At 40.2% G+C, this 24512-nt stretch overlaps 2 protein-coding genes across 2 annotated transcripts in view; both read left to right on the forward strand.

Annotated features, from left to right (window-relative positions):
- Nucleotides 1–24512, forward strand: part of LOC135733733 (Fc receptor-like protein 5) — a gene marked incomplete at its 5' end in the record, with an annotated part of 237936 nt that overhangs the window by 62205 nt on the left and 151219 nt on the right. The gene's annotated exons all lie outside the window — the stretch shown is intronic.
- LOC135733734 (Fc receptor-like protein 5) overlaps nt 19483–24512 on the forward strand; it is a 57839-nt gene continuing 52809 nt past the window's right edge. The window contains exons 1-2 of the mRNA XM_065252526.1: nt 19483–19504; nt 22405–22671. Coding sequence (XP_065108598.1) covers nt 19483–19504; nt 22405–22671 — 289 coding nt within the window. The remainder of the gene's footprint in view (nt 19505–22404; nt 22672–24512) is intronic.

Raw genomic sequence — 24512 nt, forward strand, 5'->3', positions numbered from 1 at the left:
CATTGTATATGCTGCCGTTGGGATCAATTTTTAGGAAACATGGGGTTTCGTTCCATCTATATGCAGATGATACTCAAATTTATCTGCCTTTTAAGCGCAATGACAAAAAGGGTCTTGAAACCCTTTACGCATGCCTAAATGATATAAAATCCTGGATGTCCTTAAATTTTTTTACATCTTAACTCAAGTAAAACTGAGGCTATTGTGTTCGGCACCTCCTTTGTTGATGGGAAAAATACCATCAATGTGGCAGACATGTACTGTGATTTTAAACCTACGGTTAGGAGTCTTGGAGTGGTTCTGGATTCCTCCTTAAAACTAGAGAAACACATAAATATAGTGGTAAAATCATGTTTCTTTCACCTGAAGCTATTAACTAGAGTAAAGCACTTCCTTTCACCGATCGAGCTCGAAAAAGTTTTACATGCTTTCGTTCTATCCCGTCTTGATTACTGTAATTCCTTATATGTAGCTCTCCCCCAGTTTTCTATTAAAAGGCTACAAATAGTCCAAAATGCAGCTGCCCGATTCTTGACTGGGACGCGCATGCATGAACATATCACACCAATTCTAAAGTCCCTTAACTGGCTGCCAGTGTCGTTCAGAATCGAGATGAAAATACTGCTGTTTGTTTTTAAATCTCTGAACGGTCTGGCACCTACATATCTATCTGAACTTATAAACATCTATCTACCTGGAAGGTCTCTAAGGTCTACGAGTAATTTTAATCTGGTCCAGCCTAGCTCACGCCTAAAGTCAAAAGGGGACCGTGCCTTTGCAGTTGTTGGTCCTAGGCTTTGGAATAGCCTACCTCTCTCCTTGAGATCTCTATTCTCTGTATGTCAGTTTAAACATAAATTGAGGCTGTATCTTTTGGAGCGAGCATTTACCTAAATTTCATTTTATCTATGTCTTTTTTAACACTCTGAATGTTTTATGTATTGTATGGTATTTATCTTTTTTGCCTCATGCTTTGTGAAGCACAGTGGTCAACGTCCGTTGTGTTTACTGGTGCTATATAAATAAAGGAAAGAAAGAAAGAAAGAAAGATTCTTACTAAATCGGTCAGTCTGACACACAGAAACCCCATTCACACAGACCTCTGGTCCCAGAAAATACCCGTAAAATTGCCAGACAAGCGTCTGTGAGAACAAAAACTCGTTCCGTTAATCTTCTGGGATCGTTGCCGGAAAGAGGACCTAGTAAGATACGCGGGTAACCCTCTGTGTGAACAAGAAGCCGCAAGAATGCCCTAAAGGGCGTGTCGAAGTGAGGACGCGCGCGTCATCATCACAACACAAGTTATGGTTCATCTCCTTACAACGAGAGATAACGTGCATATAAACATTCACCACGAGAAATGTTGCAAACTAGATTGAAGCAGTTATCAGGAAATTATATATGAGACGCATAAACAATGACGCACGTGCCGTAGTGAGGTCGCGCGTGTCATGGCAACATGAAGTTGGTTCAACTCTTTAAAATGAGGGATTTACAACATTCACGACGAGAAATGTCAGCAAACTGGACTGAAGCAGATATCAGGTAAGTTAGCTCGTTACTTACTTCGTTGAAACGGAGATCATTCAGCAGCATAAAAGAATATCGCGTCACTTGCTCATTTGAGCCATAATAAACGAAAATACCCGCACGTCATCCCAACAAGATATATCGTCCAGCTCCTCAAAATGGGGGTTTTAAATGCATATAAACAATCACGATGAGAAATGTCTGAAAACTGTATTAAAGCAGAAATCAGGGAGCTCGTCAAATATCCACTCTGAAGATGAGATCATTCAACAGAATAGAACTGTGCATTCACGCGCTCCTTTGTAGTCTTATCATAAACAAAAATGCACGCGAGTTGTTTCTGGAGAGAGGAATAATAAATAATATGCAAACTTCAGACGCTGCGTAGAAGAGAGGGCGGGACTTTCAACAGGTCACGTGTCTTTCCGGGACCATCAGATGCCGTGTAAACTTGGCAGTGTGAATGAATAAAATATCAAACGGTCCCGTAAAATTCCAGGATGCCTGTCCCGTGTATCTTACGGCATATCTGTGTGAAAAGGGCTAGAATAATGAAAAAAAATTGTAATGTCCGCAACACTGCTATTTACTCCCATATTTTAATAAAAAGCAACGTTTCAACCCTACTGGGTTTTCTTCTGGGCCTGAAGAAGACCCAGTAGGATCGAAACTTTGATTTTGCAGTGTTACGAACATTACAATTTTTCGCTTTGGTAGTTCTCTTCTTGTTCAGCACCTGCCAGAAGGTGTGATGTGCACACTTTAAATCTTTTATATACACTAATTAATGGAACAATACATTCAAAGAATGCAATGCAACCTGTAAGTAAATAAATGTTAGCATTTCTGAGATTTCTCTAAAAAATACTGAATGACATAAATTTATTAAAGTTTTAAGAGAGTTTTAAATATATCATAAGATTTGAAACACAAAAACCTGTGGCTTTAGCTGCAGTGCATTTCAAGATTCTTTTAGGGACAATTTCAATTAGTTCTTAAAAAAGATGTATCAAATGTATTTTGTGAAGTTATTGGAAATGTATTTTTTAGCCTTTACTAGTGTTTTCATTATCGAAATAATAATAATACTAATACTAATTCAGTCTTTACAATAAACCTCCAAGTGTCTGCTTTGAAATGAAACCAAATGCTTTTAGTGCAAAGGCTTCATGAACTGCATCTAATTTTAGTTTGGGTATGACTTTTTTGGGGTTTTCAAAAGAGGGGGTTCACTTTTAACTAAACACACACATGCACGCACGCACGCACACAAACACACACACGAACAGACACGATTGCATACGCACATAATGTTTTACTTTCAGATGGTTATCAGCTTCATGTTTTCCCTTTGTTTTTTACAGTGCTGATTTCAAATATCCACTCCCAACAAACAGAAGGTAGGCTAAATCAGTTGCATTCATTTTAAAATATGTGTTTGTTTGATTGATTTAGTTTGTTTTGTCATTTGTATTATGCTGTACAAACATAATTAAAATACTTGAAATGCTTAAAGTCCCCATGAAATCAAAACTGACAAATCTTATTTTTTATGGAATACTACTGTATAAGCAGTTTATTAGTTTGGGTGATAAATTTTTTTCATAAACTTTAATTAAAATCTAAAACTTCTCTCTTCTGGTGATCATTCTCTGATGATAATTCTCCATCTGTCAGTCTGCTTGGAGTTCCATTGTTGAAAGAAACGCCTACTTTTCTACCAATCAATTCACACTGGAAAACTCAAGCCATGCCTATTATTTTCCTTGTGTGATATGTTCTGTTTGACTCAGAAATACATCACATTATAAAGTAAATAATATTTAAGATGCAGTTTGGCTATGACATGACACAAATTAAGCAAACTAAAATAGTAAGTTGAAAATGCATCTAAATGCACCTAAATGCATCTAATGGAAACTTTATATGGAAAAATATTACAGTTTTTCTCGATTGCTAAAACACTATAACCAGGCTTTTGAACTAAAATTTCAAAACCATAATGCTATTTTTCAAGAAGCACAATAATTTTGCTGAACTATCCACCTGTTCCTCGAACAAGGAAGTAAGTGATGTGACGTATTACCTTTCCTGTCCGAGACTTCTGTTTTAATTGCAAGCCGGTAGAGGGGTGTAGTGAGAGCATGCATAAAACATTATTTAAACAGGTAATATTTACTACACCTGCCACGTATGAACCAGTGTGAGGATGAAATTAAGAAGTGGCTTGATATATGAAGATATATTCAATCATTTTGTGTTGTTGATCAGAGGTGACGGGTCTTCAATGCGCAAATATAAAAGCACAGAGACATACCAGTATCTTTACAATGGGAAAGTCAGTCAAGTGTTTGTACATGGATTTTACCAAGACTTCGTGTTTTTAACTTTTCAGGGGATGGTTTAAATGTCACAACTGTCCTTCTGGTGTGAGGTTTTTTTAAACAGCATTTTTTAATGGACTTGTTTATGGCGACACGTCAAACTTCTCGCAGTCCAACGCAGTCAGCAGTATCTTTCTCATTCAGCACATTGTAAGTTATTTGAACAAACCATAATAAACATATTAAACTACTCCATATGTATTGAGTATTGTTTTAGTTTAATAAAAATATAATTACATCGCTTACGCAGGTGAAGACATTAGCTTATGAACTTATTTGCTAACTTTTAAAAGTATTTGCTTTTTGATTTAAAACATAACAAAAGTACGCGCAAACACATTGCGAACTATTATAAACATTAATGAAGCAGATTATGTCGTATTTATTCTGTACTGTAATCGCATTTTTGTAATAATTTATAGTAGCAAAATAAATAAAGGAGCTTGATCTGCATATTTTTATCAGCATAATATTAGTTGTTTTTAAACAATTGTTATATTTATTGTTTACATGTAGTTTCTATAAAAGGTTTTACTGGATGGATTTGTAAATACAGATCATGAGTACATGTGTGCCACATACACATTCAGCTCTTGTGCATGGGGTTAAAATAAATATTTTTTAGAGATTTACTGCATTTGTATAGCTATTATGGCAACCCCTAACGTCTCGGTTACGGATGTAACCCTAGTTCCCTGAAGGAACGGAGACGTCACGTCGTGACCGACGAATTGGGAACTCGCTTAGAGAGACCAATCTGCTTTGTTTACTACTAAAACGCCAATGAACTTGGCATTGAGATATTTGCATAATATTGGCGCCGCCCGGCCAGGTGTGTATATAAGCAGCAGGTGCAAATATGGAAATTAGCTTAATTTCGCTGAGAAAGCCGGAAAGTGTGATCGGCCGATAAACAGCAGGGAGCAGCCCTGTGGCGACGGGACGTGACGTCTCCGTTCCCTTCCTTCAGGGAACGAGGGTTACATTTGTAACCGAGATGTCCGCTTTCAGTCGGTCACTACGACGTCCCGTCATGACCGACGAATTGGGAATCCCTACCAAAACGCCACTGGAGCTGACCTCTTCCAGTGTCTGCAAAAAGCCCTCCGGTTCCACTTCAGGAGATGGAGAATAGGATTTAAGACAGAAGGCCGGGCACTAGATGTTCCTTTAACCCCACAGTAGTGCCAGCAACTGGGAAGTGCCCTATCTGAGCGGAATAGGTACGCTGCGGAAGCCACCGCCCCGTGAGGGGTTAATGGTGGAGAATAGTCAACCGTGGTTGAAGTAAATAGACAGCCGTGGCTGTGTAAGCAAAGCAGGGCTCTGCTGAGGGAACAAGGGCTAGTAGGATTAACCCCACAGAAAAATACTCACAAAGGAACCCGGTGGGACGCAATGTGGATGCCCGAGCCAAACACATAGGTTCGCGAGGATGCAGCTAGTGAGAGGCTGACAGTGGATGCTCCGCAACATCAGGCTCCCAGGGCAGCGGAGGAGAGTCAAATCAAACAATTACGCATTTTTGACTGGATGGCCTTCCATACTGACACTTATTGTGTAGCGCCAGTCGGAGGCTGCAAGCCGACATGCGAGCTGGTGCTCAGTGATCTCCCAGGTGAGGAGAGAACATGAGAGGAGACCGGCTCGCCACGAACACTGTAAAACCTAATGAATGTGTCAGGTGTCGCCCAACCAGAAGCTATGCAGATGTCTGTTAGCGAGGAACCACGAGCGAGTGCCCAATATGAGGCAACACTTCTAGTAGAGTGAGCTCTCAATTTAAAGGACATGGGGTGACCTGCAGATTATAAGCAAGGGCGATAGTGTCTACAATCCAATGAGACATCCTCTGCTAAGTGACAGCTTTCCCTCTCTGCTTACCACCATAACAGACAAAGAGCTGGTTTGAGGTACTGAGGCTTTGTGTGCGATCCACGTAGAGGCGCAGCCAATAAAGCCATGGTTGGGTCTGCCTCCTCCGGGGGCAGCGCTTGCAAGCTCACCACCTGATCTCTGAAAGGAGTGGTGGGAACTTTGGGCACGTAGCCTGGTCTGGGTCTGAGTGTTACACTTGAGACAGCAGGACCAAACTGGAGGCACGATTCGTCGTCGATGGAGAATGCATGGAGATCACCTACTTTCTTAACGGAGGCCAATGCGAACAGACTGCAGAGGCTCGAGCGGGGGTCCCTGCAGGGCTTTCAGCACCATGGACAGGTCCCATGGAGGGATAGAGGGAGGGCGCGAATGATGCAGCCTTCGTGTGCCTCTTAAAAATCTAATCATTAAATCGTGCTGGCCAACCGATCTGCCGTTTATTAAAGAGTGATGTGCAGATATGGCGGCAACGTCAACTTTAATGGTGGAGGGTGACAGCCTACCATCCAACCGTGTTGAAGGTATGAAAGCACGCCATTAATGGGCATTCTCGGGGGTCTTCATGTTGCGAAGAGCACCAAACGACGAACGGGTTCTATTTAAGTGTGTACGCGTGTCTAGTAGACGGCGCTCGCGCTGCAGTGATGTGTTAGATACCGCTTGCGATAAATCACCTAAACCTTCCAGTGCCAACGTGCCCCCTCCTTGAGAAAGAAAGTCCTTCCTCAAGAAAAACCGCCAGGGAGGGGCTGTCGAGAGGAGCATCAGTTCTGTAACCAATTCCTGGTCGTACAGTAAGGCGCGACCAGTAGAAGGTTCTCCTCGTCCTGTCTGACTTTGCATAAAGTCTGCGCGATTAAGCTCACTGAAGGGAACACATATTTGCGCATCCCCCGCAGCCAGCTGTGTGCCAGCACATCCACGCCGAGGCTGCCCTCGGTTAGTGAATAAAACAAGCGACAATGGGATGTGTCCGGGGACGCAAACAGATCTATCTGCGCTCTACCGAAATGTTTCCAAATCAGCTGAACCGTCTAGGGGTGGAGTCGCCATTCGCCGGGGCGCACTGCTTGTGAAAGCGCGTCTGCCGCTGTGTTGAGCGAACCCGCTGTGTTGAGCTTCTCAGTTGCAGATATTGCCGGCTTTCGAAGCGAAAAAGCTAATTTCCATATTCGCACCTGCAGCTTATATACGTACCTGGCGGGGCGGCGCCAGCATTATACAAATACCTCAATGCCAAGTTCATTGGCGTTTTAGTAGTAAACGAAGCAGATTGGTCTCTCTAAGCGAGTTCCCAATTCGTCGCTCACGACGTGACGTCGTAGTGACCAACTGAAAGGGAACCAGGGTTACGTGAGTAACCTTATCGTTTCTTATGCAGACAGATTCTTTGCACTCCATATTACTTTGATGGAGTAATATATAAAATCTTGGGTTATTTTATCAGAGAACAAAAATCAGCCTTTAGCAGTTAAGCATAAGTGACTGCAGTGCTCATAGGTGTCATTTACACTGGGGATGCTGGGGACATGTCCCCACCACCATTTGGTTAAAATGTTCCGAAAAAATTAAGGGAACCAAGAAATATTAAAGGTTTATTTGAACAAAACATGCAATGCAGTTTAGATACAGAAAGAAACAATGTATATTGTCCAAAAAAGTAACTTAAACGAGATAAACTATTACTGTTTCTAAAAGTTACTGACATGCATGCGCCGATCAGTAACTTTAACAAATTCTTGACAGAGTTTCTTTTTGTCCAAGTTATACATTCTCTCTCTGTGAACATGACAAACAGCCACACTGTTGAGTTGGGTTTGTGACATATGTTTGTGACATTTGGGTTTGTGCGCAGCCAGGTCTTCAGGCATCTCAAGGCAATTAAGCTTCTCTCTGCTTCAGCAGATAAGGCAGCAACAAACGCAGAAGTGCCTCAACTTGACTGAAGAGACCACGGACCTCAGGAATTGTTGGCTATTGCTAAAAATATACCCGTGTGACTTACGACTGGTTTTGTGGTCCATGATTACATATATTGCGTTGTATGCTTATGCCCTACTGAAAAATCCAGCTAAGACCAGCATAAGCTGGTGAGCTGGTTTTAACTGGTCTCCCAGCTTGGTTTTAGCTGGTATTGCTGGTGTAGCAAGCTGGTTTAGCTGTGTTTTGATCACTTTTTAAGCTGGTCTAGGTGGACATAGCTGGTCATGCTGGAAGACCAGCTGACCCATCAGCTTGACCAGCTTTGCCAGGCTGGTTGGACCAGCTTAGACCAGCTACTACCACCTTAAACCAGCTTAAACCAGCTATCAGCTTTTGCTGGTCTTTGCTGGATTTTCCAATAGGATGGTGTGTTTTCTTTTACATATGTAATGAATTTCATTGTAATCATTGACTTAGCATGGTTTTCTGCAGTATGGTGCTTTGGCACTGTTCGGTTGAGCTGGTGTTGCAGGGACTGTTACATGTGCAGTCGACATTGTTGAGGGTTTCATGCTGAGTATTTTTGTGTTGTTGACTGGCCTACGCTATGCCCATTTTTGATGCGCCGTTATTCAATATTTTTCCTGTCCTGCTGTAATGTTTTTTCATCTGATCTTTTGTCCCCACCACTTTTCAACACAAACTGACGCCCCTGGAGTGCTGCCAATCATTATAACTCCACCCTCAGGCTAAGACACACCAGCAACAGAAGAGATTTTTGACAGTGAGAGGAAAATAATGTTTTGATGAAGGATTTTGAGGGCAGATGAATTTTAAATAAATAATGACCAGCACGGATCAGTTATTTATAACAAACGCTGCAATATTCCAGAAGAAAATAAGAATTGTCATTTTTGATTCAATAAACATCTGTGTTTTTAGCAGCTAATATTCATTGTCGTCAGTGTAATAGCTTGAGTCACGAGTTGGACTGTGTGGTATGACAATATCTCGGTGTCTCAATCATCTCTATATCTCTTTAGGTCGATATTGCTCTGTATGCTTTGAATCTCTTTTACAGTACTTTAAGGTCATTTGTTGATCTCCCTTCACTGCGCCACATTAAATCAAACACATATAATGCATGTCATGTTGCAGGACTTCATGTTAGAGCATTGTTTTATAATACTTTTTGGGACAGCACTCTCTTATAATCAAGATTCCTTACATCCACTCCATCAAATAAATTATTATTGTTATTATTATAAATATAAACTAGATGCTTTAAGCAGGTAAACATGATAGCAGGAAAGGGCGTGTGTAGAAATACCCCATATCTTAGAGATAATGTAATCACACCTTCAGTTTAGTGTCCCCTGGTTTTACCCATGGATGACCTATAAACAAATGGTCACCAACTCATACAATGGAACAAAGGCACAAAAGCCAGAAAATAGCTTCAATTACGGTGCTTGTTTCTCTCGTATTGAGGTGAACAGATACATATGATCATAATTAATAAGACAATGATTTAAAATTATTCTCCCTTTTTTGCCTATATCTGCTTTTAAAACAGATATATTGTGAATTTCTTATGGCTGTTGGACAGAAATAAGAGTAAATAATAATAAAGAATTGGCATCCAACCCTGTGAAGATTTCAGATGACAGCAACTCTGAATCAACACAAACTGACAAATATTTTAATAGTGTATATGGTTATTATGTAAACATTGATATAACATGATCATTGTTACCAGTTACAACAAGAAGATTTTTTTGAAAAATTCACTGCTCTCAATGATTTTATATCGACAGATAAACCAACTCTGACTGTGCAGCCACAGACGTCTGTGTTCATTGGAGACACAGTTACTCTGATCTGTGAAATTAATCCGTCCACTGGATGGCACTTTTTCTTTACAAAACCTCCATACCCTGAAGAGTATAAAACTACAGAAACTAAAACCATCACATCTGTGCAAGTCTCTGATGGAGGAGAGTACAAGTGCAGAGCTGGAAGAAAAGAAAACCCTAAGGTTTACACAAAATACAGTGAACCAATAACAGTGACAGTACAGAGTAAGTATTTATACACACATAATACACTTTGATCTAAAAACACAATGTCAATTATTTCACTAAACAAGTGGCAATTACAGTTGCTGAGGATAAACCATGTAGTGCTTTGGTTTGAATATGCAAATTATGTAAGACTAGTTATGAAAAATGTATAGGCCTACAAAACAATTTCCTTAAAGGTGCCATAGAATGTAAAACTGTATTCATCTACACCAGGGGCGTCAAACTCATTTTAGGCTGCGGGCCGGATGGTAAATAACGCCATGATGTGAGGGCCGGATAATTTTTTTAAACCTTAGTGTGCTGATAATTGTGTTAATATTAACTAAACAAACCAATTAATTTGTTTGTTCAGCAAGAAAACTAGGGAAATACACAGCTCTGTGAAAACTACATTTCACAAGGTCACACTCATAGTGTCATGGGCTTGCCAGACCTTTGTACTAGATTCAGGTCTGAGTACATTTGGCAGGACCATGACAGTATATGTTCTGTGTGGGGACACGTGGAGTCATATTGTGTGTGTGGCTTCCACGTGTTCCCAGTGTTTTGTTGCTGTCATGGTCTTGCCAGACCTTGTGTTAGATCAGGTCTGATTTCAGAGGGCAAGATCATGGCAGCATTGTGTTTTGTGTGGGGACACGTGTTGTCACATCAGGTGTTGGTGTCACGTGTTCCCAGTGTCTTGTCACTTTTACCCTACTCCCTTATGTATCTTGTCTTGAGTAATTAATTATGTTCACCTGTTCCCCATTTGTGTTGTGTCTTTATAATGCCCTCTCGTTCTCTGTCGTGTGCTCGTTCGTTCGTCCAGATTCAGTGTGTTCTTCATGTCCTTCGTGTTCACTGAATCGTATCAGCCGAGTTTGTGTTATTTTAGTATCCAGTGTTTGTTTCCCGGTTTCGTGTTTCATCATCATTGTTTATTATCTGTTTTACCCCCACGTGGGTTTTTGTGTTTGTTAAATAAACCTTCAGTTTATTTTTTACATCTTGTCTGCGTTTGGGTTCTCTTTTGTGTAAACGTACCGTGACACATAGTGTGCATATTACACTCACAAATTTACATCTGTACAAAATCCACTGGCCTTAGGTTGAAAAGCCTTAATTTAACTTAATTTGCATTTTTCCTTAATGCCAAAATTATTTATAGTACGTGTACTTACCTTGTACATATATGGTAAATAAGTTGTACTTACCGACAAATGTGTGGTACTTACTTTTAGGTATCTACATGGTAATTAATTGGTATCATTACTGTACTTACCAGTGGTACATACTTGGTAGTTATTATGTAAATCTAGATAAGTACTGGGTAATAACAGATACATACTTATAGTGTAGGTATACTGTAACTAACGGGAACATTACTGTACTTACAAATAAATGTACCATATAAGTATTTAGTATTTACAGGCAAGTTAGGGTAAATGACAGATATTTATAGTGTACATATATGATAACTAATATCAAACACTTCTGTACTTAAAAATTGTATATACACAATAAGTGTGTACTAGTGAATGTACCCAGTAGTTAATGCATATGATAGTCAATAGTTGGGTTTGCCTCACAGTGACATGTATATGATGCTATATCTAAGGTGGTAGGTCCTATGTAATAACTGTGTAAAAAGCAACACTTTATTTTACAGTCCTGTTTCCATGCAGTTACCATGGATGTACTAGTGAATGTACCCAGTAGTTAATGCGTATTATAGTCAATGGTTGGGTTTGCCTCACAGTGACATGTATATGATGCTATATCTTAGGTGGTAGGTCCTATGTAATAACTGTGTAAAAAGCAACACTTTATTTTACAGTCCTGTTTCCATGAAGTAACCATGGACATACTACTGAATGTAACCAGTAGTTAATGCATACGGTTATTTAATGCTTGGTTAAAGGGACAAATATATTGAGTACCAAAATGGCATATCAGTAATGTTTGTTCTTAGTTATAATATACGTATGGTATAAGTATGGTATAAGTATAACTTACCACACACTTATTTGTAAGTACAGTAGTGTTTCTTGTTAGTTACAGTATACATACACCATATGTGCCGGTCATTAGCTTACACTGGCCTACAGGTACCACACACTTATCATGTATATACAATTTGTAAGTACAGTAGTGTTTCTGGTTAGTTACAGTATACATACACTATGTATGTATCTGTTATTACCCAGTACTTATCTAAAGTTACATAATAACTACCAAGTATGTACCACTAGTAAGTATGTTACCCACACAGAAAAGAGAGATTTCTGGTGTCACATAAAGCAGTTTTTATTTTTGTTGTCACAGCTGTAGAAACAATAAACACAAAGGCAAAACTGTGAGTTGCTGTATGTTTCTATACTGCTGGCAGTGTGACTTCTTCATATGTTTTATGAAGCATATGTTACACAATAGACGTTGCATATATTTAACTAATTACAAACTGAATTTACAAATTATAGATAAAGTCAAAACAAAAACACTTGTATTTTCACTAAATATGAAATGCATAGGCCACATACTAATATAATGTTGCTACATAGCCTCCAACTCAAACCCATTAAACAATTAATGGTTGCATAATATTTATCCTTAACTGTAACATCCATTATTTAACAATTAAACTGCATATATATATATATATATATATATATATTTACTCTCAAACCAACACATTACATTGTTTCATCCCCCTCGTGTGATCCTGGCTTGTGGCCAACGCACACGCAATATTGCTTTGAATCGCTGATGCGAAGATTTACGCTCTAATTTACATATTAGTACACAGTAAAACATTATATAAACACATGAACGTTATCTCAACCATGACTTGTGCAGATATATATCACAGATCTCACCTGTAGAAACAATAAACACAAAGGCAAAACTGTGAGTTGCTGTATGTTTCTATACTGCTGGCAGTGTGACTTCTTCATATGTTTTATGAAGCATGAGGCTGTTCTCTATCGCCCCCTAGCGTCACTCGCCAACCCACACAGATCTCAATGATATTTTAAAATGCACAAATAGCAAGTGTGAAAAAGCTAAACATCCTTTATATTTACAACTGCTGAACATAAATAAAATAAATAAAATAAAGTACTAGGCAACTAAATTCAATTCCTCTACACCCTCCCCCACTTAAAAAAAAAATGTATTTCTACATTTTACCACAAACGGATTATTATTCCTGGACGACCTGATTTCTGCTACAAGACAAAAGGTAGGTTATCAGTAAGCATCAATAAAGTGCATTCATTTAGTCAGCCCCCTATTTACCATGGTTTACTTCTAGAAAAATAAAGGGGGGGTTACTTACTATTGTAACGTTTTTCGACTAAGCACTTTAGCATTTATTCTGAGTCTTACTACCCATAATGAAAGCATATAAACAGCAATATTTATAATAGATAAATCTTACCATAAATCTAGATTCCAACAGTATCGGCCACATATTCACTAAATCTTGTCAACTCTTATTCTATTCTGCTTACTTTACAGGTCACCAATATATATCCTCTTCTTATTATTCCTTTATTTGTCTCTAATTTACTGTCATATCTTCCATTTATCCCCAGGGCCTCCACAGGTTCAGTCCATCTGTGGGATGTAAACTTAATTCTTTCAGTTCTGAGGTTCTTGGTACCACCGTTGGTTCTCCCAGTGCATCATAAGTCAACATCTTCGGCTGGCGTCTCTGTCGTTGAGGGTAAGTGTATGATTGAGTCCTCTCCTGTTCACACTCTATTTCTCGATCCTCGTGTTCACACTCTGTTTCTTGATCCTCTTCTTCAGAGATGTTGTCCGCCTGTGAGATATTGTCTTCCTCTGTCATCAGGATATCCTGGTGTTCCATTTCTTCATGGACAGAAAAGTGCTCAGGGGATGCTGTTCTCTGTGCTATAGGTTCGAATGGTTGAGCCTCAGGATTTAGAGTGGTATGAGTTTCACTTTGGTCTGAGCCAGGTGGAAACCGATAGCGTAGTGCATATCTGTCATCATCATCGCTGTCTGAGTCATTGTACTGTTCTGGCGATTCACTTTTCTTGGCTCTGCCCACGCTCCTACGCTTTTGCTGTTTCTGACTAACAGGATTTTCTACTGGTAAACTATCGCAAGGTAGCAGAAGATTTCTGTGTACTATCTTGCTTGGTCCACCGTTTTCAGGCTTGATCTCGTACACGGGACTGTCAGGGCTCTTCCTACTGATCACAGTGTATACACAATCTTCCCAATGTGAACGTAGTTTTCCTGGCCCTCCTCTTTCACTGAGGTTCCTAAGCAGCACTCGGTTGCCAGGCCATAGTTCAACACCGTGGACTCTCTTGTCGTAGTATTGTTTTCCTCTCTGTGCCTCTTTGTTTGCGGTTCTTGATGCAATTCCGTAGGCTTCCTGCATCCGGGTCTGCCAGTTTCTCACATAATCTGCATAATTCTGGTGTTTCTTATCCATTGGCAAGTTAAACATGAGATCGATGGGAAGTCGGGGTGAGCGGCCAAATAAGAGGTAATATGGGGAAAACCCAGTTGCTTCACAGCGGGTGCAATTGTATGCATGGATCACCTTTGACAGTGAATTTTTCCAGTCAGCCTTCTCAACATCACTCAGTGTCCTGAGCATGGATAAGAGCGTCCTGTTGAATCTTTCAACTTGTCCATTGCCCATAGGGTGATAGGGCGTTGTGTGAGATCCACGTACACCACAAGTCTTCTGCAGCTGATCCATCAGGTGGTTCTCGAATTCCCTCCCCATGTCATGATGTATTTTCTCAGGAAAGCCAAACTTGAGAGCAAAATCTCCAAACACATGTTGCACCACAGTTTTTGCTGATTTATTTCTCGTGGCATAGGCCTGAGCGAAACGTGTGAAGTGGTCCATCACTACAAGTATGTATTCATATCCATTCTTGCATGTTTCGAGATGGAGAAAGTCGATGGACACTAGCTGGAATGGGTATGCAGTTTGAATTGGGACCAATGGAGCTTTTGGAGTCCTGTGAGGTTTCTTCTTTTTTAAGCACTCACATATGCGCATCACAAAGTTCTCAGTTTCTTTTTGCATCTGAGGCCAGTAGAATCTCTCACGTATTAAGTCTAGTGTCCTCTCCACTCCAAGGTGTCCCATCTCTTTATGTAACTCTTTATAGACAGTTTGGTGATGTTCTCTTGGTAAAACAAGTTGGTTTCTCTTTCCTGCTCTTCTGTAGAGGACCCCTCCCTCATCCAAATAAAGCCTTGTCCACTGTTTCAGCAACATCTTAACATCCGTTGGCTCTTTCCTGAGAGTATGGCCAGATGGACGACTGTTGTTCCTTTTGAACATCAGAACACGGCTAATGACTGAATCCTGCTGTTGAGATTGCTTTATTTGTTCCAGAGAGAGACACTGCTCAAAAGGCAGCAAAACTTCATCATCCACCAACTGCATGGCCTGTACATCGAGTCCACTTGTCCATACAGGAGCATCAATCACGGGTAATGTTATGCCTTGCACCGTAGCACTGATAACATCTTGGTTTACCTCTTCTGTGCACAGTTTCATGTACTGATCAATGTCCAGTGGCATTCTTGAAAGACCGTCTGCGTCCGCATTGCATCTGCCTGGACGATATTTGATGGTAAAGTTAAAGTCAGCCAACTCTGCGACCCAGCGATGTCCTGTTGCATTAAGTTTAGCTGTTGTGAGGATGTACGTTAGGGGATTATTATCTGTGTACACTTCAAAATGTGGAACATGGAACAGGTAATCTCTGAAGCGTTCACAAATCGCCCATTTTAACGCCAGGAACTCCAATTTTCCAGAATGCATGTGGTAGTTTTTCTCTGGTGGTGTAAGTGTTCTTGATCCATATGCAATCACTGACATCTTCTCTTTACGTTTCTGATACAGGACTGCTCCTAGACCATCCTGTGATGCATCGCAATGGAGGACAAATGGCAGCGTCAGGTCAGGGTATGCAAGGATTGGTGGCTGTGTTAAGTGATCTATCAAGTTATTCAATGCATCTTGGTGAGTCTGTGTCCAGGTTATGGGTGTGTTGGGTGGTACCTGTCCTTTTGACTTTGTACTCGCTTTCTTTCTCTTTCCCTTTGTTTCAACAGGTAGCATACTTTTTGGTGGTGCGGCTATCAGCTGGTAGAGAGGTCTTGCCAGACGGGAGAAATTAGGAATGTATGTCCTGTAGTAGGAAAGGAATCCCATCATCTTTCTCAAGTCTCCTACTGTAGCTGGTGATCTGAGCTTTAATGCCTGCACAGGTGCTATTTCAGCAGGATCCATCGAGTATCCCTCTTCTGACACGATGCGGCCCAAGAAACGTACTTTCTTTTTAAACAGCTCACATTTGTGGGGACTCAGCTTGACTCCATGCTTTTGATATCTCTGGAGTACTGTGCGAACATGATTCACATGGTCATTAAAGGAAGAGCTATGTACAAGGTTGTCGTCCAGGTAGGGTTGACAGATGGTATCACGTAGACCTTCAAGACAAGCTTCCATGTTCCTCTGGAATTCAGCTGGGGCCGAACTAAGGCCAAACGGAATCCGGTTCCACTGGAATAGCCCCCATGGTGTAATAAAGGCTGTCAATGGTTGGCTCTCTGCGTCAAGGAATCCTTGGTGGTAGGCTTTACCTTGGTCCAAGACCGAAAACCAAGAGCTACCACTCAGGGAGTCTAACATGTCCTGGATTCTTGGGATGGGGTGTCTATCAGGTACAGATTTCCGATTCAGCTCTCGATAGTCGCAGCATAATCTCAGGCTACCATCCTTTTTCCTCACGCATACCACTGGTGAGGAGTAAGGGGATCTCGATTTGCTTATCCACCCTTTGTTCAGCAGGTCCTGGAGGTACTCCTTCACTTCCTGTAAGAGGGGTTTAGGCACAGAGATGTATGTCTTTTGCACAGGTGTCTTGTCATGCAGTGTAATGTGCATATGCAGTGAGGGAATGCAACCAACATCATTATCATCGGCAGCAAAAGCTTTACACTCTTCTCTTAATAACTGTCGCACTACCTGTTGTTGTTCCTCAGTTAGGTGTTCAAGCTTTATTGGGGGATCCCACAGACTGGGTCTCTCTGTTTGGCCTGATGTTACACTCACTTCACAGGTTTGCATGAGATGAGGGTTTTGTTCACTCCCAGGTGCTGTGTGTGTCTGACATGCTTGTAAGGGCTCTGCTGTGGCTGGATAGGCTGTCTTTATCATTTGGAGATGTCCCAGGATAAGACGTGGGGTCAGTTCAAGACACTGTTTGGTAGTATTGGTGACAGCAACTGGTACCTGGGTTGTCCTTCCTGCCGTCACTTTGACTAATCCTTCTTGGATCACTATACCCTCAGGTAGTGTTGACGGCTCACAGGGGACAAACAGTAAGGTTTGTTCTGAAGCTTGTGCCCCAATACGTACCCGTGCATGGATGGTTGTTATGTGTTCTGCTTTCAGCTGTACCCTTTGTTTCCCGGCTCGAACAGTTCCGACATTTACATAGGAGTTTGTTGTTTTTAACAGCTTAAGCATTGACTTTGCGGTTGTAATGGATACAGAGAAGGCTTGGCTTATCATGTGTGTTGTGTTTAGCTTACATCTTCTTTTTTCCCACCTGTTGACCATCTCCTCAATGACATTAAAGCCAATAATAGGGTTTTCAGCCACATTAGGGTCATTTGTCACGAGAATGGGTACTTGAAGGGCTTCTTCTGTGTCAATATCACTGGGAAGCCGAAATCTCACCTCTACCCAGCCTTCAAATGGGATCTCGGTGTTGTTTGCAGCCAGTCCTGTGAGTGTTCCTGGGCCCAGAAGTTCATCAATGGGTCGGATGATGGCATGTGGTAAGTATTGTTTTCTCCAATCAGCATTGATAATACTCGCTTGGGCTCCTGTGTCCCACAAGGCCTCCACTGTGATGTCATCCAGTTGGCAGTGAATCAAGCATCTCCTCCCAATCAGTTTAAGAAGTTTTGTTTGGTCAGAGGGGGACAGATAACATACTGGTACATTACCATCAGGGGTCATTTTAACTGTTTGCATGCTGGACTCACTGTTGTTTACCTTATCACAGTGTTGGACTTGAAAGGGTCTAAAAGCCTGCGGCATCACTGGACTTGGTTGGGACCCGGGAAAAGACTGGACTACTGCGGGCCCCTGTTCAGCAGTCCCACCCCATTTCCCGACATTGGTCGTCTTTGTCTGCAGCCTCGAGATAGATGTCCCTCTTGGCCGCACCGGAAACAGTGTCTGCATTCTTCACCTCTCTGTGCTTCCTGACATGACCGACAACCTCTTGGCAGCCCCTTGGCCCTCTCAGCTCTCTGTGGTAATGCAGCTGATTGCGAATGTGACCTGGTTGCTTCCATTGTCTCACGAAAGATCTTTGTCATTTCCATGACGTTTGCCTTGAGGTCTTCAATGGCTTTGGTAGTATCAGTGTCAGCATCTTTACCTCGTCCTTGTTTCTTTTTGTCCCTGACTACTGTGTTATCTTTCTCCCTGACTTCAAGCTCACTTCCAAACTGCCTACTTTCACAAGGGTGCTCAACTGCCTGAATTTCACTAAGCTTAAGGGGCTTTGGTGTCACAGCTTTTCTTAATTTGGTCTGTCTTTCTAATTCTAAGTTAGCAGCTTCACCTAACTTTTCAATTAACACCTCATCTGTCACTTTTGGATCTTCAAGGTATGGTTTAATCTGGAACTTGACAGCATCACTTAAAAGTCCGGTCTCCAGTGAACGGAGGAACTTTCGCTGTATGAGTTCAGGGCTAAACTGTTCTCCATCCTTTTCATCTCCAGACTTCCAAAGCAATTTCTCCCTCAGCTCTATAGCTCGAAACAAATAACTCTGGGCAGACTCTTTGGGTTCCTGTGATATGTTCATTAGCCTGTGCAGCAAGTCTGATGAGGAGTCAATTTTGTAGTGCCCTCTCAGAATCGTCTTCAGTGTGGGGAGCGTAAGGTCTCTTTTGATCTCCAGCAGCTCTCTTAGGTGTAGGCCCGGACTCACAGCCCTCACGACTGCCTCGATGATTTCAGCCTCCGAGTAACCCTTCTTTAATCCAGACTCTATTTGATTGGTCAGACTGGTGTATGACAGCTTCTCTTTTTGGCCTGCTTCTCCAATCTGTCCAAATATTCTAAATTCTTTTCTAAGGGTCATCTCAGGCATCGAATCAGACTGTCGGAGTACGGTCTCCCTCCTGCTTGTTCCTTGTCTGCTGCTCTGAAGTTTCGCCTCCAAGGCCACAATCTTTTCCTCCAGCGTACGTCGAACATCATCCTGTCTCTTTTGTAGCTCTACATACTCCTTTTTCAGTTCCCCGATTTCATCAGGTTCTGCATGTGGGTTCTCTGGCTCTTCAGGCTTTTCATATTGCTCCAGGAAACACAGAAGTTCATTTAGAAATCCTTCATAATTTTCTTCTGTTTCACCTTCCTCAATTTCCTCCAGTGTTCTCTCTGCTAGTCGTATCAGTGCTCGCCTCGAGATGCCAGAAAATCCCTTTTCTGCTGGCTCACTGCATTTTAGATAGAGGCATACCTTAATGAGCTGTGATTTGTCTAATGTTAGGAGCTTGGAGCTTACACAGTCTTGAAGTTGTTCCATTTTTTTCTTTCTTTATGTGAAATCCAATCTTGATTTTGAATCGTCTTATCTGTTTAAATCTGCTCTCTGTATTGATGAATCTTCTCTTATTTACAGGTTCGTCTCAAGGAGGAGCTGTTTCCCTCTCACTGTTGACTCAACAGCGCCTCCTGGCTGGCTCGCCATGTTTATGTTACCCACACAGAAAAGAGAGATTTCTGGTGTCACATAAAGCAGTTTTTATTTTTGTTGTCACAGCTGTAGAAACAATAAACACAAAGGCAAAACTGTGAGTTGCTGTATGTTTCTATACTGCTGGCAGTGTGACTTCTTCATATGTTTTATGAAGCATATGTTACACAATAGACGTTGCATATATTTAACTAATTACAAACTGAATTTACAAATTATAGATAAAGTCAAAACAAAAACACTTGTATTTTCACTAAATATGAAATGCATAGGCCACATACTAATATAATGTTGCTACATAGCCTCCAACTCAAACCCATTAAACAATTAATGGTTGCATAATATTTATCCTTAACTGTAACATCCATTATTTAACAATTAAACTGCATATATATATATATATATATATATTTACTCTCAAACCAACACATTACATTGTTTCATCCCCCTCGTGTGATCCTGGCTTGTGGCCAACGCACACGCAATATTGCTTTGAATCGCTGATGCGAAGATTTACGCAGTGTTTCCCACAGGATTTTGAGGAGACTGTGGTGGTGATGACGTCACACGCTTATTAGCATATATGTGACGTCATCATGTTGTGTTTGATCTAGTGTTGGCACCTGAAATATGTTTCACTTCTACTCTTTGATCTGTATCTGTATTTGATCTGTATTATATATCAAATTATATTTTTAGCCGAATTAAGCTGTTTTAAATGGTGAAATAAAAATGTAAATGGGAATCATGAAAATTCTATTTGTGGGGGCCAGTGTTGATTCTGTGGTGGGCCACCACAAATAAATCAATGTATGGGAAACACTGTTTACGCTCTAATTTACATATTAGTACACAGTAAAACATTATATAAACACATGAACGTTATCTCAACCATGACTTGTGCAGATATATATCACAGATCTCACCTGTAGAAACAATAAACACAAAGGCAAAACTGTGAGTTGCTGTATGTTTCTATACTGCTGGCAGTGTGACTTCTTCATATGTTTTATGAAGCATGAGGCTGTTCTCTATCGCCCCCTAGCGTCACTCGCCAACCCACACAGATCTCAATGATATTTTAAAATGCACAAATAGCAAGTGTGAAAAAGCTAAACATCCTTTATATTTACAACTGCTGAACATAAATAAAATAAATAAAATAAAGTACTAGGCAACTAAATTCAATTCCTCTACAAGTACAGTAATGATACCAATGAATTACCATGTAGATATCTAAAAGTAAGTTCCACACATTTGCGGGTAAGTACAACTTATTTACCATATATGTACAAGGTAAATACACGTACTGTAAAATAAAGTGCTACCCACTTTTCTTTGGAATATATTTGTAATGAGAACAGTCATTTAGAAAATGAAAATGCTAGATGGGCCAGTGGCCCAAACCAAAAAGGGCACTAAGGGGGTGGTACTATTATTATGGTTTTAATAAAGTATTATAAATATGATGTGTTATAATACTAGCATGTGATTATAATGGTAAATATAATAACAAGAATTAAAGTGTGACAATCTGCTAAATATTCAATATGATTTACCTGCTGGCTTGATGGAGCTTTGAATCCATGTTTGCAATGTTGAACTGCCTTTAGCAGCCGCCTTTCCATTCTGTCTTTATTTTGTCAAGGCATTGGTGTTTTTTGTCTACAAAGTGTGCCAACAACAGCAAATTTAGTGTTTATATTAACTTAGATCTGATCGGGAAGAATAAATGGATTAGAAAAGTATTGTAACGTTAATACTAAGAATGAGGCTGTTTTGTTGTGGTTTGCTTGCTAAGTTGTTAGCACTTTTAGAACACTGACAGCAAATCATTACCGGAAGAAATACATAAACAAACTTCCAAATTAATAATTCTGCGATTTAACAACTGATATAATGTAATGAATCTACCTGTTAATGCAACGAACTTCGAAAACTGTCGTCTTCGCTCTCCAGGCAGAGAGTGGACACAGAGATGCTGCGGAGCGGGCGGGAAAACGCGAAGTAGATTACCGGAATCAGTGGATCTTTAGCGGACCAGTAACAATAAAACAGCAAGATTTCTGGACACCGTGTTTTGCTGCTTTCCGCAAGTCTCTCATATTAAAAACGAACTAGACACCCGTCTGAAAGGGTTTTTAAAATATGTATTTCATAAATGTACAATGTTGCTGTGATGGTATCTTGTTATGCATTTTATCATTGTTACTGTCTAAATAAATCAAATAAAAAAATAAAATAAAATCATATTTAATAAAACTGTATAAATCATCGGGGCTGTATAAAAATGCGGGGCGGACTGGACACCTTTGCGGGCCCCATGTTTGACACCCCTGATCTACACTCTTAGAACGGATGTGTTAAAAACAACACATTAGTGTTGATTCTGGGACAACACACTAAATTGATTGTCCCAGAATAGATAGAACAATGTAACATAATGTATTAATGTATTATTTGGCACCTTTCATATTTTGATTATAATTACATTTTAATGTATATATCTTTAAAAATACAGGGTATCCCACACACTATTACCTTGCAAAAGATGAAAAAAAATATTCCCCAGGAAGATTTTTTTTCATCTTTTACAAGATAATAGTGAGTTTAGTTATTGTCTCTTTATCCTACGCACATATCCGCAACTTACAGGTGTGACATTGTTATTCTAATGTATATATCTTTAAAATAAAAAATCCCCACTGTGGGTTATCTGTGTTTTTATCTGTAAAATATAAATGCATCAATGATGATTTACCAGTTACAGTAACAAAAACAAAATCTTGTTAAAAAAAACTGTCTCAATGATTTTATATTGACAGACATAACACCAACTCTGACTGTGCAGCCACAGACGCCTGTGTTTATTGGAGACTCAGTTACTCTGATCTGTGAGGTTCATCAGTCCACTGGATGGGAGTTTATCTTCAAAAACCCTTCAAACACTGAATCCACTGAAACTACAGGAACTAAAAAAATCAGATCTGTGCAAGTCTCTGATGGAGGAAAGTACAAGTGCAGAGCCAGAAGAAAAGAAAACCCTCAGGTTTACACAGAAGACAGTGAACCAATAACAGTGACAGTACAGGGTAAGTATTTATACTCACATACACTTTGTTTTAATAGAATGATAAAATTATTTCCTTAGACATTGAACGAGTGGCAATAACAGTTACATAGGAAAAAAACTATAATATGATACAGCATATATGTTTTGCAATCAAGTGTTTATTCAACAGTATTTTCAGTGTGAATTGTTGTCATTTTACAGAAAGACCAACACCTCAAGTGTTTGTTTTGCCTGCTGATCATGTATTTAGAGGAGAAACTGTCAATCTCAGATGTGTCATCAATGGAGGAGGAGTCAGCAGCTGGCAGTACAGCTGGTATAAAGATGATTCAATCATCCAGCAGAATAAACTTCAGTATTACACAATCAGTTCTGTTACTGAGTCTCACACAGGTAAATACACCTGTAAAGGAACAGAGATCATTGGATCACGATACTCACACATCAGTAATGCAGTTACACTGACAGTATCAGGTGAGTCTGTTTATCTGTATCCACAATATACAGTCATATTCAACTCATGACAAACTTCATTTTAACCTATAGTCTACTAGGTTATAAACTTGGGATTAACATTACTTTTACATGAGGGACGTGACCAGTGGCGGCTGGTGCTAAACATTTTTTGGGGAGCTCATAATTAAACTTTTACTTTAGTAATGCAGGACTGTAAGTAGTGTTTTACAGTACGGGTTTAACAGTGTTGTAGTCCAGGGTATACGCAGGTATACGGCGAATACCCACTTCTTTTTCAGTCGGATGTGCATATACCCACTTCTAAACAGTGATTTAGTGCAGGGTATACGCAGGTATACGGCGTATTTCCACTTCTTTTGTAGCTAATCCAATCGCATTATGCGATTAAATGCAAATATACCCTCAAACACTCAGTAAAATAAGTTAATTATGTGCTAAGAAGGACCGACTTCCTTTGAAATATGATTCGCTGAACGCCATTGGGCTAGGTTGCCGTCAATCTGACAATGCCCAGCGCAATTGGATTAGAGAACTGTCAATCACTACCTGGTTCACTGCCTGCCATCATTAATAGGAAAGATGAAGCGAAATACTGAAACTTTTTTTTCAGATTTACAAACAACCTCGCAATGCTACATCCCCATTTTTAGCTAACAGTTCAAGCTAACGATAGTAATCAACATCAGTGTTGTTAGCCAGCAGCTCAGCTAACGATTGCCAAGCGCCCTCGTCCGCTCCATCCTCCTCCCACACCCCAATCAGAGAGGATGCCAATAGAGATGCAACCTGTCCCGCTACAGTTTCCAACAAAGACATCAAACAAAGTGAGCACTTTTAAATAACAGGAAACTTGTAAATTATGTTAATAACTTATCGCAGGGCTCGAAATGACAATTTGCCCGGCCATCGTTGTATGTCAAAGCTGCACTGACAAGAATCTGTTTAAAATCATTAAATCAGTTATTTGTTATGTCCAGTGTTGGGTAAGTTACTTAAAAAAAGTAATCCACTACAAATTACTAATTACTACTTTAAAATTGTAATTTGATTACATTACTGATTACTACATGCAAAAAGTAATCTAATTACTAATTACTTTACTTTTAAGTTACTTTGACAACATCAAATGTAAAAAAGCTACAAAGTGAAACTGTCAGAAACAAGGACGGATAAACCCAAACGCAGGCGATGACGGGGGTGAACAGAAAACACTTTATTATAACACAGACAAAACAAGAGCCCAAGTGGGGGCAGAACAAACACGGAATACTGACAGATGACTTAAACTAGACTTGACTATGATTCTAACACTAGACAGAATCACACAGTAACAGTACAAAATGAACGAGCACAGGACTAAGAACACAATGGCATTAAATATGA

Source organism: Paramisgurnus dabryanus, chromosome 3, assembly GCF_030506205.2.
Source record: "Paramisgurnus dabryanus chromosome 3, PD_genome_1.1, whole genome shotgun sequence".
In the NCBI taxonomy this organism is placed as follows: domain Eukaryota; kingdom Metazoa; phylum Chordata; class Actinopteri; order Cypriniformes; family Cobitidae; genus Paramisgurnus; species Paramisgurnus dabryanus.